The sequence below is a fragment of the Scomber scombrus genome, chromosome 23 (assembly GCF_963691925.1).
Source record: "Scomber scombrus chromosome 23, fScoSco1.1, whole genome shotgun sequence".
Classification (NCBI taxonomy): Eukaryota; Metazoa; Chordata; class Actinopteri; order Scombriformes; family Scombridae; genus Scomber; species Scomber scombrus.
Window position 1 is genome coordinate 23127893 of NC_084992.1, and position 15934 is coordinate 23143826.

The following is a 15934-nucleotide window of genomic DNA, read 5'->3' on the forward strand; positions in this document are numbered from 1 at the left end:
AAGAACTTGCTGCGGTGTCTTAGCCAGAGGAGGAAATGGTCTGACTCAGCAGCCACTCAGTCTGAGCCATGGGAACAACAAAGATCGTCCTCAGAGCAGGGAAATGGAGAAGTCAAAGACCTCACATGGAGAGGTTTCCTCACAGTAGATGAGTTGCTGGATGCTGAAATGGAAATCATCAGATTTTGCCAGAGGAAGAGGTTTCCCAACGAACTCTCTAGTTTACAGAGTGGCGGAAATGTGAAAAAGAATAGTCACATCTTCAAACTCTCCTGTATTGGAGGATGGTATCCTGAGGGTTGGTGGACGATTAAGTAGGGCAGCTTTACCTGAAGATGCAAAACACCCTGCTATTCTGACCAAAGAGCTCCACATTTCAGACCTTCTCCTGAGGCACATACATCAACAGGTTGGTCATGGAGGACGCAACTACATGTTGTCCAAGTTGCGTCAAAGGTTCTGGATTCCAGGGGTTGGCACAGCCATAAGGAGGATTTTGTCAAAGTGTGTTGTTTGTCGGAGGCTGCAAGCTGCTCCAGGGTGCCAGCTGATGGCTGATCTTCCTGCTGACAGGGTCTGTCCAGACGAAGCTCCATTCACCAGAGTCGGCGTGGATTACTTTGGACCGTTTGAGGTTAAGAGCCGGAGGAGGGTAGTAAAAAGATATGGAGTCATATTCACCTGTTTGGCAATACGAGCTGTCCATATCGAAGTGGCTCCTTCGCTGGATACAGACTCTTTTATCAACGCACTACGACGATTCATGGCAAGGCGTGGCCAAGTCCGGGAAATTCGGTCAGACAATGGAACAAATTTTATTGGAGGAGAACGTGAGCTGAGAGAGGCCATCAGGGGTTGGAATCAAGCTCAGATAAATGATGTTCTTCTTCAAAAGGAGGTAAAGTGGGTTTTCAACCCTCCAGCTGGATCACACCATGGTGGCGTCTGGGAAAGGTTGATCAGATCCGTGCGGAAGGTCTTCAATTCCATCTTTAAGGTGCAAAATCTTGATGAGGAGGGACTGCACACTGTCCTCTGTGAGGTGGAAGCCATCATTAACGGTCGGCCAATCACCAAGGCTTCAACCGACCCTAATGATCTCGAAGCTTTAACACCTAATCATCTTTTGCTGTTAAAAACCTTCCCTTCCTTGCCACCAGGGGAATTTCAAAGAAATGACATCTACGCTCATCGACGCTGGAAGCAGGTCCAGTATATGTCCAATCTATTCTGGAAGCGATGGACTAAGGAATATTTACCACAGTTGCAGGAACGGCAGAAGTGGACTGGTATCAAGCGCAACTTTGTGGTAGGAGACGTCGTGCTTATCGTGGATGAAACAGCACCGCGGAACTTGTGGGTCATGGGAAGGGTCATCCAGACCTTTCCAGACAGAATAGGATTTGTGCGTCGGTTGCTGATCAAGACCAAGACCAGCTCCTTGGAAAGGCCCATAACCAAAGTCTGTCTTCTGCAGGAGGCGGAAGTCTGACTTCTTGGTTCTGGGAGGACGTTTCTGCTGGGACAGTTAGACTGACTTTATTGACCAACAGCACAACATGGTTAAGATTACTCCATGAAGTTGTGTGTTTGAACTTTTGGACTTGACTAGACTTGACTTTTCTTTCAGGGAGAAGAGCGCATTGATGAACTATACCGATGGACTATAAACAAGGGCAATGGTGGATTTCGTTATTTCATGTGTCTTGTTTATTTGTTATATGTAATTATTGCAGTAATAATAATTAGGGGCTGGGTTGTTGGTGCCATATGCTGGGATAGTCGGGTTTGTGTTTGTGTTTGGCCTCAGCTGTCAGTTTTGCACCTTTCATGCACGTCACGGGGGGGTGTGGTCATGGAGCAGTGATTGAGTGATTGAATGAATGGGCATATATTCACCTGTTTACCGCGGCGGCGGCATGGAGAGGGGGTGAGCAGGGAGAGCGTATTTTTTGTTGAGCGCTTAATCTAACTACAAACTGAGTACCTGAACATCTTGCCGTGCCTTGCCTTGTTTGTCTGTTTGTTTGACGTTGGAAATAAATACGCACTCAGTCGGAAAACACGGAAATGGCTCTGTTGTTTATGTAGCGAGTCAGCAGTGCAATGCTCCCTCACTTAGCCTCTCAGTGACTCCGTTTTCTGTTTTGAGTCACTATAGAGACATCACAGTGATGATAACAACCTGTGAGTTCTGTTTGAGGAACAAACCTAGACAGAGAAAAGAGCCACTAATGACCACCCCACTGCCACTCGGACCATGGCAGAAAATTGCAGCAGACATTTGTGAACAAGATGGTAAACAATATCTTGTAGTTGTGGACTATTATTCACGTGATATTGAGATTGCAAAGCACAAGCAGCCAACAAGTTATTTCACGCTTGAAAAGCATATTTGTCAGGTGGGGGATCCCATTAGAGCTGATAACTGATAATGGTACCCAATTCACATCAGCTGAGTTCAAACAATTCAGTGAGGCTTACAACTTTGGACATACGACATCCAGCCCTCACTACCCGCAGGCTAATGGGGCTGCGGAAAGGAGTGTTGCCACTGCAAAACGAATCCTGCGTCAGCCAGATCCACACCTGGCGCTGATGAGCTACAGGGCCATCCCGATCAATGCGACAGGTTTGAGTCCTGCAGAACCGATGATCAGCCGACAGATTAGGACAACAGTTCCCATTCTACCTAAACAACTGCTCCCCAGTCCTATTGATCACAAAACTGTCAGGCTCAAAGACCAACGCACCAAAAAGGCTTACCGCTTCTTTTATAATAGACGTCACTCAGCACGACCTCTGCCAGCACTACAGCCAGGTCAGTGCGTTAATATCAAACTGGATGGGGAGAAGGGCTGGAAAACTCCTGCAAAAGTTGTCGTCAAGGCCCCAGAGCCCAGATCCTATTATGTGCAGACTGAACGGGGCATGATAGCTCGCAGGAACAGGAGACATATCCATGAAGTACCAGAGTCATCAGTGCCAGTTAAGGCAAAAGAGACTAGTGACTTAAGCCATGACTCTCATTGTGACACAGGCTCTCAGGGTATCCCTCCTGGTGCCCCTGTCACGGCAGTTCCTTTGATGCCCTTCAGCCCAAAGCCTAGTCCCAAGAAGACCTCAGCAATTAATACTCCTATCAGGTTTAAGGACTATGTTACAAAGTAGACATGTTACGTTTTGAAGCACATGCATCTGGCATGTTAAGGGTTCTGTGTTTAAAAAAAAAAAAAAAGGTAAAAAGAAAATGTTAAATGTGTTTGTGTTTGCTTTTAAAATATTGAAATAGACTGCATTGCTACATTAATGGGTTATTATCTGTACTTGGAGAGAATTTAACTAAAGGGGGTGATGTGTTGTGTCTAGTTGGGGTCACCAATAGAGGGCACTGCAACATTGTTGATATCGTGTGTTACGCAATGTCTTACCGAAGAAGACTAGCAGAGAGCTAAGTTACACAGCAGCAGTAAAACACGTACTAGTGGATTGTTCATGAAGACCTACATTGAATAAACGGTTAAGTGAAGCCGCATGTGTATGTGTACTTCATGACACTACTGTTATAGGTTTGATAGATGTATTTCATACATGTTTCAGATGTTGGATGCGAGTCCGCACAAAATATAGAAACTACTTGGCAAAAGTCAGGGCGAAGGGCTAAGGACTCTTATATCCTGGAACAAGCTCTTTTATAGGCCTAGTTATGGAGTTCTTGGTTTTGTAAGTTTTTGCTTTCTTAAAATAAAACCCTATTTCTAACCTACACTCCTGTCTCCTCACCACCTCACTGCGTGGCCCCTAACAGATAATCTCCTGCTGTGTGCTACATGTGTAAAAGGGCAACTCCAGAAAATGTCTGGACCTGACTCTCCGGTTGGAGTTCATGTGTGAAAATGGCTTTAGAGTGTTGAAACGTGGAAACGCTGGCCTGTGAGACTCACAGTACAACTGCAACACTTCATAAAACTTGAAGAAGATGATGCCTCCTGTAGAAAAAGCATTTGACCAGTGTTATGTGTTTCTATTTAATGAGTCAAGAATTGAGAAATGTTTCTAAATTAAACAGAACAAATTGTGAGATTGCCTCTGATTCTAACTTCTTTGTTCCTGTACACATATTTTGATCTGTTGTCACTGGCATGTCGATGCTTGAATGCTGTTACTAGATTGAGTTTTATTTACGTGGACTGGATCAGCTATGGAACTGAATGAACTTCTGGGATAAATAAAGTTATCTGAATCGGAATTTACTGTTTTTAGCACAATTACATGGAGTTTAACATACCGCATAAGTATCAACTCACCACCCAGCCAGCATGTCCATGTGGGTTTGTCCGAAGTTCGCATGGTGGCCCCACCTGTGTTTACCCATTATGGGCTTCAAGTGGGTTCTGACTGGGTTTTAGGTGGGGCCCAACTGGGTGAGTTACACATGTGGGGGCCATGTTTCTGAAACAGTATGGGGCCCATACAATTTGCCCTGTTTATGCCCATGCCCGTTTAGCCCACTTACATCCCTTATGAGGCTCATACAGTCAGCCCATGTGGGTTTCACATGTGGGGCCCATGTTACTGAAACCATGTGGGACCCACAAAACATGCCCAGTTCAAGCCCATGCCCACTTAGTACCCACAAAGCCCACTTAGTACCCACAAAGCCCACATTTAACCCATATGGGGCCCACATGGACATGTTGGCTGGGCAGTGCAAACTGCATTAACTTGTAAAATGGCATCAGAACTGTACGTGTTTCTCTTTTTATCCACACAGAAATGTTATATTTTTAACAGGAAATTATGAATTGACACATGAAAGAAAACAACATAATTTAAAATGAGTTCTTCAGATGTTTAGCTACGTTTCTTAACACCTCAATAACAAATCTTCGCTTCTGTCACAAATTCAGCTAAGACTGGCACTCTACAATTTCACCTTCACCAGCATGAGGAAGAGGAAGATTGACAACCCTATTTGAGAGTGGCTGCTGTCTACTCCCATCAGGATAGAAATGTTTCATCATAGTATAAAGGTGATCTGCAGTGACTCTTCCCTCAAAGCGGACCCAAACCATGCCAGCAAAATGCCCCCCCAGGTATAACAGAGCCACCAGATCCCCTCACTGTAGGGGTCAAACATTCAGACCTGCCACTTTTTCCTTTAATTTGTCCCCTGCCTGTATAACTCAGCATGCAGCTATCTTCCTGCTGTAATTCTTAACTTCTTATTGGTCTCACACTGACATCAGTCAGTAACCTATTTGATTTGTCAACTCAAGTGTGGGATGCTGTAAAAGGCTTCCTGTGAATCCAGAACATTAAGCCACATTAAATGCATTTGTTCCTGAATGTATTTCACGACCTCTCTGTTCTCATCACAGCAGGTTGTCATGACAGCACACCCTGGCTCAATTTTCTGACTGTGTTTTAGGATCATTAAGGTAATACAAGTCACATGAAGCACATTTTCCCTTGTTCAGCTACATCTGGGGAATATCTGTGCAGTTTCTGGCCACCCTGCAGATTCTGTAATGTAAACATTATGATCACATGACCTTTTTTATATCCTCCTGCATCTTGAATTAAAAAAATTTTCATTATTCTGTGTCATCAAGCTACAATAAGACCATGTTTCACTTTCCCTTGATGATCAATCAAGACTCATGGCACCCCTTCATCTAGTCATAAAAAATCCAAATGTCAATCAGTCCCATTGTGGCTCTGAAACAACTTTATTTTCTCCTCTTTTTATCCCATTTAAGCCATTTTCACATGAAGCCTTTTAGCATGACGCCTCCACTCTCTTAGTGATGGTTATTTGACATATCACAGCACCAGAAGAAGCTGCTGCCCTCTCCATGAATCTGTACAACATAGTAAAAGACAGACAGACAGAAAGCTAATGCAATCCATGTATTAACACACACAAGTTTCACACACACACACACACACACACACACACACACACACACACACACACATACACAGAGTGTATCAAGCTAGTGGCTGGCTGTTGTGCAGAGGGGCAGCGCCTCCTACAGTCCAAAAGTATAAAATATCACAGAGGCTGTGTGTCTCTGTGGTCTTCTGCCCTCCACACACCTAACTGGCCACTACGTTGCTCTGTATCTGTATATTTGAGCCATTATAGGGCTAAATTTATGCTACTGAAATAATAATGTATCCATGGCCGGATCTACTATACAGGCAATATGTGCAACTGCACAGGGTCCCCTGTCCAGAAAGGGGCCCTCAATGATGGGAGAATTTGTTTCTCAAAAATGTGTGCACTCTTTTTTGTCAGGCTGTTCAGAGATATGACACAAGTTCATAATCATGGTCATGGAAACCTAGTATAGAATATATAATATATTAAGATTTACAAGGTTTCCACCCAACAGCAGCCTTATTTAATCAGACAAAAATAAATGTTGTTTTGGGGGACATGAGTTTCAGTGCCCAGGGGCCCCTGGGGGAACTAATGCAGCCTTGAATGTATCTCGTGTTTTTTCCAGAATAAAAGTAGAACTACCACATTAAAATCCCGAAAGATGACATCTACTCCTTCTCCCTCATTAGAAGTTACATTATCTATAAATCATCACAAAAGTTTTTCTGCGGGATGCAACAGGTGCCTGAGAAATGGAGCAAGTGGAGCAAATGCATCCCCGATTATTCACTAAGAGAGAGCGAGGTTATGGTTTTACTACCCCACCTCTTTCTCTTTTTAAAATTGAATTCATTATCATACAGTCCCTGCAACCACGTGGGAATCTTTAAACGGCCTATCAACTGACAAAAAACAGTAATTAAAAAAATAATTGGTGTGTAAAGAGCTTTGTAATGTATGTGGGGAAGAGTGCACTGCTTTATTTGTTTTGGGTACTGTAAAATATGGAAACCTGTACTGTGAAAAGTTCATTTGTATCTATAGCTGTCAAATAAATGTAGGTGAGAGTACAGTCAGTATAAAGTCTTAAATGTTAATACTGAGTGTAACGTTTACTGTTATTTATTAAATGAACACACTTGATGATCTTCAGACAACTGTTTATTAGAAAGCAGATTGTCGATGGTTAGCATGTCACTTCCACAGGTTTGGATAAGTTGCTGTTTTTCTTCATTCTTTCACACAGCGCTGAGATCCAGGAAGTCATTTCACACACAAGCGTGAGTAAATCAGTACACGGGTCACTTTTTTTCTAATTTAGAAAAACACACCGGCATTTTGAGATGTTCTTTTCTTTTCTTTTTTTTTGCTCCGTCATCACACAAATCTTAGTCATCAAAAAAGCGAACATAAAATGACCAATACACAGTCTGTAACAGTATATTACACTGGTTAAAAATGATACGATGAAGGTCCTGCTCTACACATAGCACCAAGCAGCATCGACATTAAAGTTAACCCAGATGTTTTAGTTGCATTTGCACACGGTCCACATGTGGGTAATGGTGACCCACCACTCTGTTACCAGCACAGTGAGGTCATGAGCGGGCGTCCTGGAGGCTCAGCAGGTTCAGCTCAGTGAAATGAGGTGTTAACTGTCCTCACCTGCTGTCTCTGAATCTGTCTTTAAAAGCAAAAAAAACACTTTCCTTGTGACTTTTCTTGTTCAGTCTCTCCTGCTTCATGTGTGAAATACTCACATTAGTGCTTCATTTTCTCTATACAGAGTTCTTGTGCTTGAATTTCCTCAAATTCAACAGTGCTCTGTTTGAAATCATATCAAACCAAAACCTTTAGTGTTTTTTCTCCTTCTTCTTTCTTCCATACTGAGCAATATAAAACCCTGCAGAGGACTGTAGAGTATGTCAGGTAGTTATTCCAGTAAAGGCTGATATGACAAGTTGCTGGTGTGGTGCAATCATGACTTCCACAGACTACTTTATTACAACCTGGGTTTTATAGTTGTATCTCTGACCATCAGGTGTTTGTTATAATACATGATCAGAGGGTTAGAAACAAACCAACAGCTTGGTCAGACTAACTAACATCCATCACTGATTACAGACAGACTACCTGCTTCAACATGGACGTACTGTACTTACAGTTAAAACCTGAAGAGTTCGGTTTAGACCTGCTCTATGTGTAAAGTGCCTTGAGATGACTTTGTTGTGATTTGGTGCTGTATAAATAAAGATTGATTGACAGTTTTCTTCTTCAATGAGAGATTATTAGCAACATTCAGGTGTTTCCCTTTCTGTCTGACCTCCAGTGTTAGAGAGTAACTAGTTCCATGTAACTGTGTTGCATATTTTAATTATAAAATAAATGTAAGTGTAATCTGTTAATTACTGAGAAAAAAATGTATCATTAAATTAGTTACTTGTGAAAATGTTACATCTGAAGTCAGATTTTGCTCATTGTTTAATATTTAACATTTTACTGAATGCATATATTGCTGTTTTTAATTCTTTGAAATCAATCTTTTCTATTTATTTTGTAAATATCTTTATTTTATATTCCAAAATCTACATGAACTAATGAATCCATTTTCAAATGAGAGATAAATGTTGCTTTATAAGAAATGAATAAATCATGTCAGTATCCCTAACAGCTGAAAACATTGGTTAGAAAATGTGAAATAAAAAAGTAATCAAATGTAATAACTTTGATGAAGTCATTGAAATAGTTACATTACTTGTTACATTTTAAATAGAGTAGCTAGTAATCTGTAACCTATTACATTTCCACAGTAACCTTCACAACTCTGATGACCTCAATATTAAAGTTTAGATGAGGGATGTCAAACTCATTTTAGTTCAAAGGTCACATACAGCCCTACTTGATTGATTTCTAGTGGGCTGGACCAGTAAAAGCATTGAACCTATAAATAATATAACTTTACTATAATAAACCATCTGTTCACAAAGCAAATGAACAGCTTGAGATGTCTTGAAAATAATTTCAATCTCAACATTATGTCTCAGTCTGGTTTGTTTTATTGATGCTCATCACAAAAAAAGCTTCTTCACAAAAAGAAGTTGTCTCAGAACATTTTTTGCAGCCATGTGTTGTTTTAATTTGAGATGACTCTGATAACAGATACTGATAAAAATGTGTCCAAACCAACCGAGGCAAATGTGTCCTTCACATCTGAATCACACTGCAATTATCTCAGGTTAGACATCCACTGGCAGATCAGGGGCCTCAACTGTGGGCCGGATTTGACCTGTTGGCCCACGGACCATATGTTTGACACCCCTGCTTAGACTGGATAAACTGTTGGCTTGTTATCAACCTTTCTGATCGTCTGCTTGTGTTTCTGGTGGTTTGAGTTAGAAACGATTGCCAAATTGTAAAAACCAGGAATTCTGCTTGAATATACAGTATGTGAATAAATGGGCCTAAACATGCAAAACGGCTTCATGAGCTTCTGCACTGATACCATCCAGTCATAAAAAGAGAAGATGATTTTGACTTGACCTAAAAACACAGTCTGCATGCTTCATCTCAACTCTGTCACACCTGATACCTCCAGCTGCTTTTTAACCCAACTATCTCAACTCAAGTTAACTACCTCCAACTCCAAACCTTCCTTGGTCTAAAATAAACCTCAACTTTTACATGGAGCTTTTATTTTGCCAAACTGATAAGATAAGATGATGAAATGTCATGAATGTGACAAACAGGAAAGCCTGGGCAGCATCTCGGAAAACTCGCCCCCCATTCTCCATTTCACCTGCACCTCCTGCAGTGACGGCAGACAGCCAACGTGATGAGGACGCGCCTCAGACTGAGCTGCGTGTCTTGTGTTTGACGTAGACGTTACTGTCAGGTGGTCAGCTGTGTGTTAGCAGGTTACTGTGCAGGTGTGCAGCGGTGGCTCTTGTAGGTTCCCAGGTGGCGAAAGCTGCGTCCACACTGCTGGCAGCAGTAGGGCGTGGCTCCGCTGTGGATCCTCTGGTGGGTGTACAGGTTTCCCAGCTCCTTAAAGCGCCGGCCACACTGCGGACAGGCGTACGGGCTTTCTCCGGTGTGCACCCGCTGGTGTCTCTTGAGTCCGGAGAGCACTGAGAAACCTTTCCCACACTGGGGGCAGGGGAAGGGGCTCTGGGCGCCGCTGTGAACCAGCCTGTGGCTTTTTAATCGGGCCGCGTGGCGGAACCTCTCCCCACACTCTGGACACATGAAGGGCTTCTCTCCTGTGTGGATACGCTGGTGCTGCCGCAGGTTACCCAGGTAGTTAAAATGTCGGCCACAGTCCCCACACTCGTATCCACCCTCAATTTTAATCTCCTTTTTAACAGGCCCTGCTACCCGACTGATGCCCAAACCTGCACCCGCCCCCGGTCCTGTGCTGCCCTCGTTCTGCCCCCCTCCACCCCTCCTGGAGTCGCTGCTGCCGTCCCCTGCAGAGGTGGACTGCAGCGCCTGCAGAGCCTGGGCGCCAGCTGTGTCTGAGTGTATCAGTTTAATATGTTCCTCCAGGAACACAGAGTCAGGGCAGAAGGTTCCACACAGAGAGCAGATGTAGGTGTGGCTGGGGAACTGCTGGCCTGAAAACACAAACATAACATTTGATCAGCCATTACCAGCACAGTCCAGTTGAAACTACTTGTAGGTTTGTCATCCAGACTGACTTCACAGGGAGTTATGTGATTCCTATTTCTTGACAGACAACAGTGCCTGACTGCAGTGCCTTGTTGTCATTGTGAGGTTGCCAGGCAACCAGTGGAGATGCAGCGCAGAAGTAGAGGGTGGAGGGATGAACTTGTTCATTAAGAAATATTTACTCCATCAACTACTGCCAAGCTAGTGCTACACTTTTGCTGCAGCTTGTGTTACTGTCACTCTGTTTTATTTTTGTTTTTTTGTATTTTTTCCAGATAAGCTTTTTTTGTTTTGGTGCATTTTTTGCCTTTATTAGGCTGACAGTCAACAGGGAGGGAGGGAGAGAGAGAGAAATAGAAAGAGAGAGAGAGAGAGAGAGAGAGAGAAAGAGAAAGAGTAAGAGAGAGATAGAGAGAGAGAGAGAGAGAGAGAGAAAGAGAGAGAGAGAGAGAGACAGAGAGAGGAATGAGCTGCAGCAAAGTTCCCTTGCTGGAATCAAACCCGGGACGCTGCCTTTACATGGCATGCACTATAACCACTCAGCTACCGAGGCGCTCTCCAAATAAGCATTTGTGTTTAACGTTGTGCACAGAGATGTATATTATGAGGCCTAATGCACTTTTTCTGGTTCTTGCTACATTCTTTGGGATGGACAATCATTCCAGCAGCGTCTGTGAACAGCTGACTGCTCTCTAATTCAAAAAATAAAATCATTTCCAATCAGGATTAACAAAGTGCTATAACTCTATATTTATCTACAACCACAAGGTGTTGCTTTTGTATTTCTGTTCCTGTAGTTTGTCTTTAAAATGTTAGTTAGTGACCTTTAGTGCTGTTTTGTAGATTATTTGACTAGCTGAGTCAGCAAATAACAGCTTGACCCAGCAGCACTGTGCTGACTGCTTAACAGTGAGAGTGTTGGTTGACTCACTGTTGAGCAGTTCAACGTTCACTTATGCTGCATCTACACACAAAGTGTAGTGTTAGCAGCATGTGTAGCAGAGCTGCAGTGAGTGGAGTTCAGTACTGTGTTGAGTGTAGGTCAACCATGTTTTAGAAACACTCACACAATACATTGTCTCAGAAAACAGATCAGAAACAATAACTGGCTTTATAGAATGAGTGAAACACCAGCTGTGGTCTGTGTGTAAACAGCTGGATCAATTCAAATAGAAGTGTATCTGTTCCATCAGACAGTCCTGAGACAGATGACTCTAAACACAGCTGGAACTCTGTCAGTGTCAGTGTTCGGCTGTAACTAACATGTTCATTATGGATTCACATATTTTCTACACTGTAGAACGATCCTGAACACATCAAAGACGACGTTGTGAAGCTGGCAGACAGAATCGAAGAATTGTACCGTTTTTATGTATTTTTCTACAATGCGGAAAACAGTTTCAATTAAAAAAAAAGGCTGAGAGAATCTCAAACCAGCAAATCATTGATTCAAAAATGACCCTCATTTCTTCCCGTCCTCCCCTTCCTACCCACCTGCCTCGGGCCTGTCTGTGCTGCCCTCCAGGGGACTCCCCCCCTCCCCTGGAGAGCTCTGGGGCTCCATGGAGAAGTCAGGGGGCTGGATTTGTGAGAGCGGAGCCTGGGTCTGGTCCAGCCCCCCTTCCCTCCTCGACGACTCGTCTTCATCATCGACCTCGTCGTCTTCTTCTGTCTCGCCGGTCGGTGTGTTGTCACTCTCAGCATCTTTCATCACTGGGAACAAATAGAAGAGGAAAACGTGGACTTACTGTACTGTAGAGAGAGCACACAGTCTGAACCATATCAACTAACTCACTTTTACAACAAATAAAAAATGTGATTCATTTGCGATTATTTACGATGAAATACTTTAATTCAACTGGAAAGCCCCCTGAAGTCCGACGTACCCCACCAGCCCTCACCTCAAATGTATCAACGGTGTGTAAAATCATGTTTATTAGCACGTTTGTCTTATTTGTGTCTCATTAAATCAGTCGTACACACAACACTGTCCAACTTCTATCTGTGGACATGTTGCTATGGTGATAGTATGAACAAAATACAGCGAAAAGTTTGTTCATTTACTGGTATTGCTATCCATGGCTAGCTGGGCCAGAACTGGTATTCTGACTCAGGTGTGATGTCATGCCCAGCTCCGACTTCCAACCTCTGAGGTAAAGGAAACGCGGCGTAAGATTTCACACAGCTCCTTTTTTCCACATCTAATGTCTGGAAACTCACTTCAGCACCTCTTTAAAAGATACAATAACTATTACAATAGAAATGCACAAAACTCATAACTCACTGAACCATTTGACTCCACTTTTTTTTCTATCTGATCTTCAGCTACCACAAAGCAAACACACAATGTGATGATGGATTGGTCCTCGTGGTCAATTCATATACTACTGTTGGAGTAAAAACTCACTATTCTCTTTTATTTATTCCACTTCCTTTTCCTCACTTCCTTTTTCGCCTTTCCTTCTCACTAATTGGCTGAGGTTTTTTTCACCCTCTGTCACTCCTAATTGTCCTGATAAAGTTCACCTGGTTACACTCTAGCCTTATTTAAAGACCTTCACATGGAGCAGTGGACCTGGTAAGAGGTTTTATCTTCTTTAGTATACATCTTACCCTATGTACATTTAGTTTAAATGAAGATATATAAATATAAAAGACATGGGGATCATTTAGTTAATGTAATCTTGTATCTGTTTCTTTCAGACTCCCCCACGACTCCATTTATTGCTATTATTGACATACATCTTTTGTTAAGAGTGAAGTTTCATGCATCCTGACTGATGCCCATGATGATAATCAACCTTTTTTGGACCTCCTACCATACAACTGTAGATAGTATATGAAGGTGTATGTTGCCTTTTATTGTATGATGTGTCACAGCTGTTTTTCTGTACGGTTTATGTTGTCAAATCTCTTCATTTACAGTAACATAAATCAACACCTCACAATATTATATGGCAATTTTTATCGCATAATAAATTATACTGGCGAACAATATGATATAAGACAGGTGGTCCATAGTGAACAGATGTGCCTTTTTGAGCTGTTTTATATCATTTGAACATGAAGGAACTTGTTGTGTGAATTTATTTTAGAACTTAATGATTTTAAAACGTATTATCTCCAAATGCTCTGGAGTGAAAAATATGACTTAAATCAAGGCTGATGTTGATGTACATTTACCCATCAGTACACACTGCTGTTATTTTGCCAACAATAACATGCATACAGTTCAGAAGAGCAGCAGTTTGCTCTCTGATCCACACACTGCGGTTACTGCGCCTCGTCTGCTTCTTCCTACTGTACAGACACATTGAACTTGCTGCACTGTGTAACTCCACCACTGTTACCGCAGCAGTAGATTTAAAAAGAAAGCGAAAGCACAGATGTTTCGGTTAACCGCCCAACATCTGTGTGAGCCCACAGTGTGGATGTGACAGTGCTGTGTAGAGTAACTCATTTAACCTAGCAGGAATAACTTGCTGAGCTTAGGATTTCTTACTTTGGTGGTCCCCGATTGGTTCATTTGCTGCTCAGAATGTGATGGAGATTTCTAAACAAATTTCATGGAGCGGAGTCTTGTGGAATTTGCTCTTTTTCTGTCAGTTTATTGTTGGAGCAGCTCATTATCTGTTAACACTGTATAACAGTTTGATGGCAAGTTAACATTTTATAGATTTTCGACTTTATTTTAAAGGCATTTGATGACCTATGATTTGAAGATGTTACAGGTTCTATGATCTCTTGGGCAGGTGCCACCATAGGGAAGGCAGCTTGTGTACTTCAGTGTACAACATAGATTTGTAATGTTCTACAATGCAGCTGATGTCTGCTCTACTTTTGTATCTCATCACTGAGGCTTAAAACTGTGCATCACTAAATCATGACATACATATCATCAATTTAACCTAAAAGTTCAGAATTTTGATTTTTTTTCTCATTTTGATTCACCAAAAGTATTTTTATTTATATTGTATGTTTTTATTTATTTTACAGGCACACATAGACTTCCATAGGATTAGGCAATATTATCAATATTATATCTACATTGTGAAATTAGACAAAATATTATCTTGCAGTTTGAAATATCATAATATTGTGATATGGCATAAATCTTATCCTTTCTTGGTTTAAAAAGCTGTGATGTAATATTTCCTGAACTTGCAAGACTCTTCCACCTGTTCTATGACTGGCTTTTACCTACTTTATCATTACATCCATATATTACTGATGATTATTTACCAAAAATTTCATTGTGTAAATATAGTGTGGCGGCACCAATAGTGATCTCTACAATATTGCTAGAAAAAAAAAATATATAGATAGATGTATTTGAGTATGACCATAATGAGCAGTGTCCTCAGTTATATGGACACCTCTGTCCCCTCATACAAACCTCAGCTGTGGGCCTGTGTTTACCTTTCAGGTCTGAAGAATACTCCATAGGTGCTATCCACTCATAGTCATAGATGCGTTTACTACCAGAGGGAAGCATACTGAAGATGTCATCTGTGGCTGACTCTGAGTCTCCGTGTCCAGGCCCGGAGCCAGCCATCCCGCTCTCCGGCCACAGGTTGAGGGAGTGCGGATCCGATTCCTGGCGAGCGTCCCTGTCTCCGCTCGCTTGGCTGCTCTGGTCTCCTTCCATATCTGCACAGCCCCTCGAGTTCTTGTCCTTCATGAGATAGTCACAAATAGCATCTATATTTTCCTTCTTCACGCCGGGCATGATAGCTTTGGCTCTGCGGGGGTCTTCCCTGTTGTGCTTGGTGCCGGAGCCGAGCTCTGGTTTCCTGAAGCCAGCCTCTGAAGATGACTCCATGCTGGTAACACCGGTGAAAGGGTCTCTACCATCCCTCTGTGCTGTCTCCAGCCTCGCTTTTAATACCTCAATTTCTTCCGTTTTCTCGCGTAGCTCCATTTTCAGGACTCGTACTCTAATGCTGACCATTTTGCGGATGTCAGACAGCGCTGTCTCCAGCACCGCGGTGATGTTTCTACCCAGGTGTTCGGTTATGTCGCTGACCGAGCAGAGCAGCTCCTCGTCGGGCTCCAGCTCCAGGAAATCGGTGTCGGCTCGGTTCGCTGACCCGGGAGGCTCCATGAAGGCGCCGTGGAGTTCAGGAGACAGGTTCGTTTCAGCGAAACTGTGATTTCTTTTGCGACTCATAGATGAGCTCGGCTAATGAGCTGTTTGTAGAAGAGTTGTGCTAGCTAGAAGCTACCCAGCAGGCTAATGTTTGGGTGATGCTCAAAGACACTAACAGCTGGTTAAGTTGGTCAGGGTTAGCGTGAGTACCACCGGATGTAGAAGGAGTCTGCCTTCAAAACAAAAATATTGTTATTTCGAACAACTTCCTGGGCACCGAAGATCGT

General features: G+C 42.7%; 1 protein-coding gene and 1 long non-coding RNA gene across 2 annotated transcripts in view; both read right to left on the bottom strand.

Annotated features, from left to right (window-relative positions):
- Positions 1-15934, bottom strand: part of LOC134005422 (uncharacterized) — a 413404-nt gene that overhangs the window by 387058 nt on the left and 10412 nt on the right. The gene's annotated exons all lie outside the window — the stretch shown is intronic.
- znf16l (zinc finger protein 16 like) lies at positions 8690-15904 on the bottom strand. Its single transcript, XM_062445134.1, has 3 exons — positions 14978-15904; positions 12053-12271; positions 8690-10503 (listed from the first exon to the last, which is right to left on the bottom strand). Exons 1-3 carry the CDS (start codon positions 15726-15728, stop codon positions 9806-9808), a joined length of 1668 nt encoding a protein of 555 aa, XP_062301118.1. The 5' UTR covers positions 15729-15904; the 3' UTR covers positions 8690-9805.

Bases quoted from the DNA above. Each gene is read 5' to 3' on its own strand.
- znf16l (XM_062445134.1), bottom strand. From the start codon at position 15,728: ATGAGTCGCAAAAGAAATCACAGTTTCGCTGAAACGAACCTGTCTCCT. The intron at 12,272-14,977 runs GTAAACACAGGC...ATTTGTTCCCAG, and splicing joins GTATTCTTCAGACCTGAAAG to TGATGAAAGATGCTGAGAGT. The intron at 10,504-12,052 runs GTGGGTAGGAAG...TTGTGTTTTCAG, and splicing joins CACAGACAGGCCCGAGGCAG to GCCAGCAGTTCCCCAGCCAC.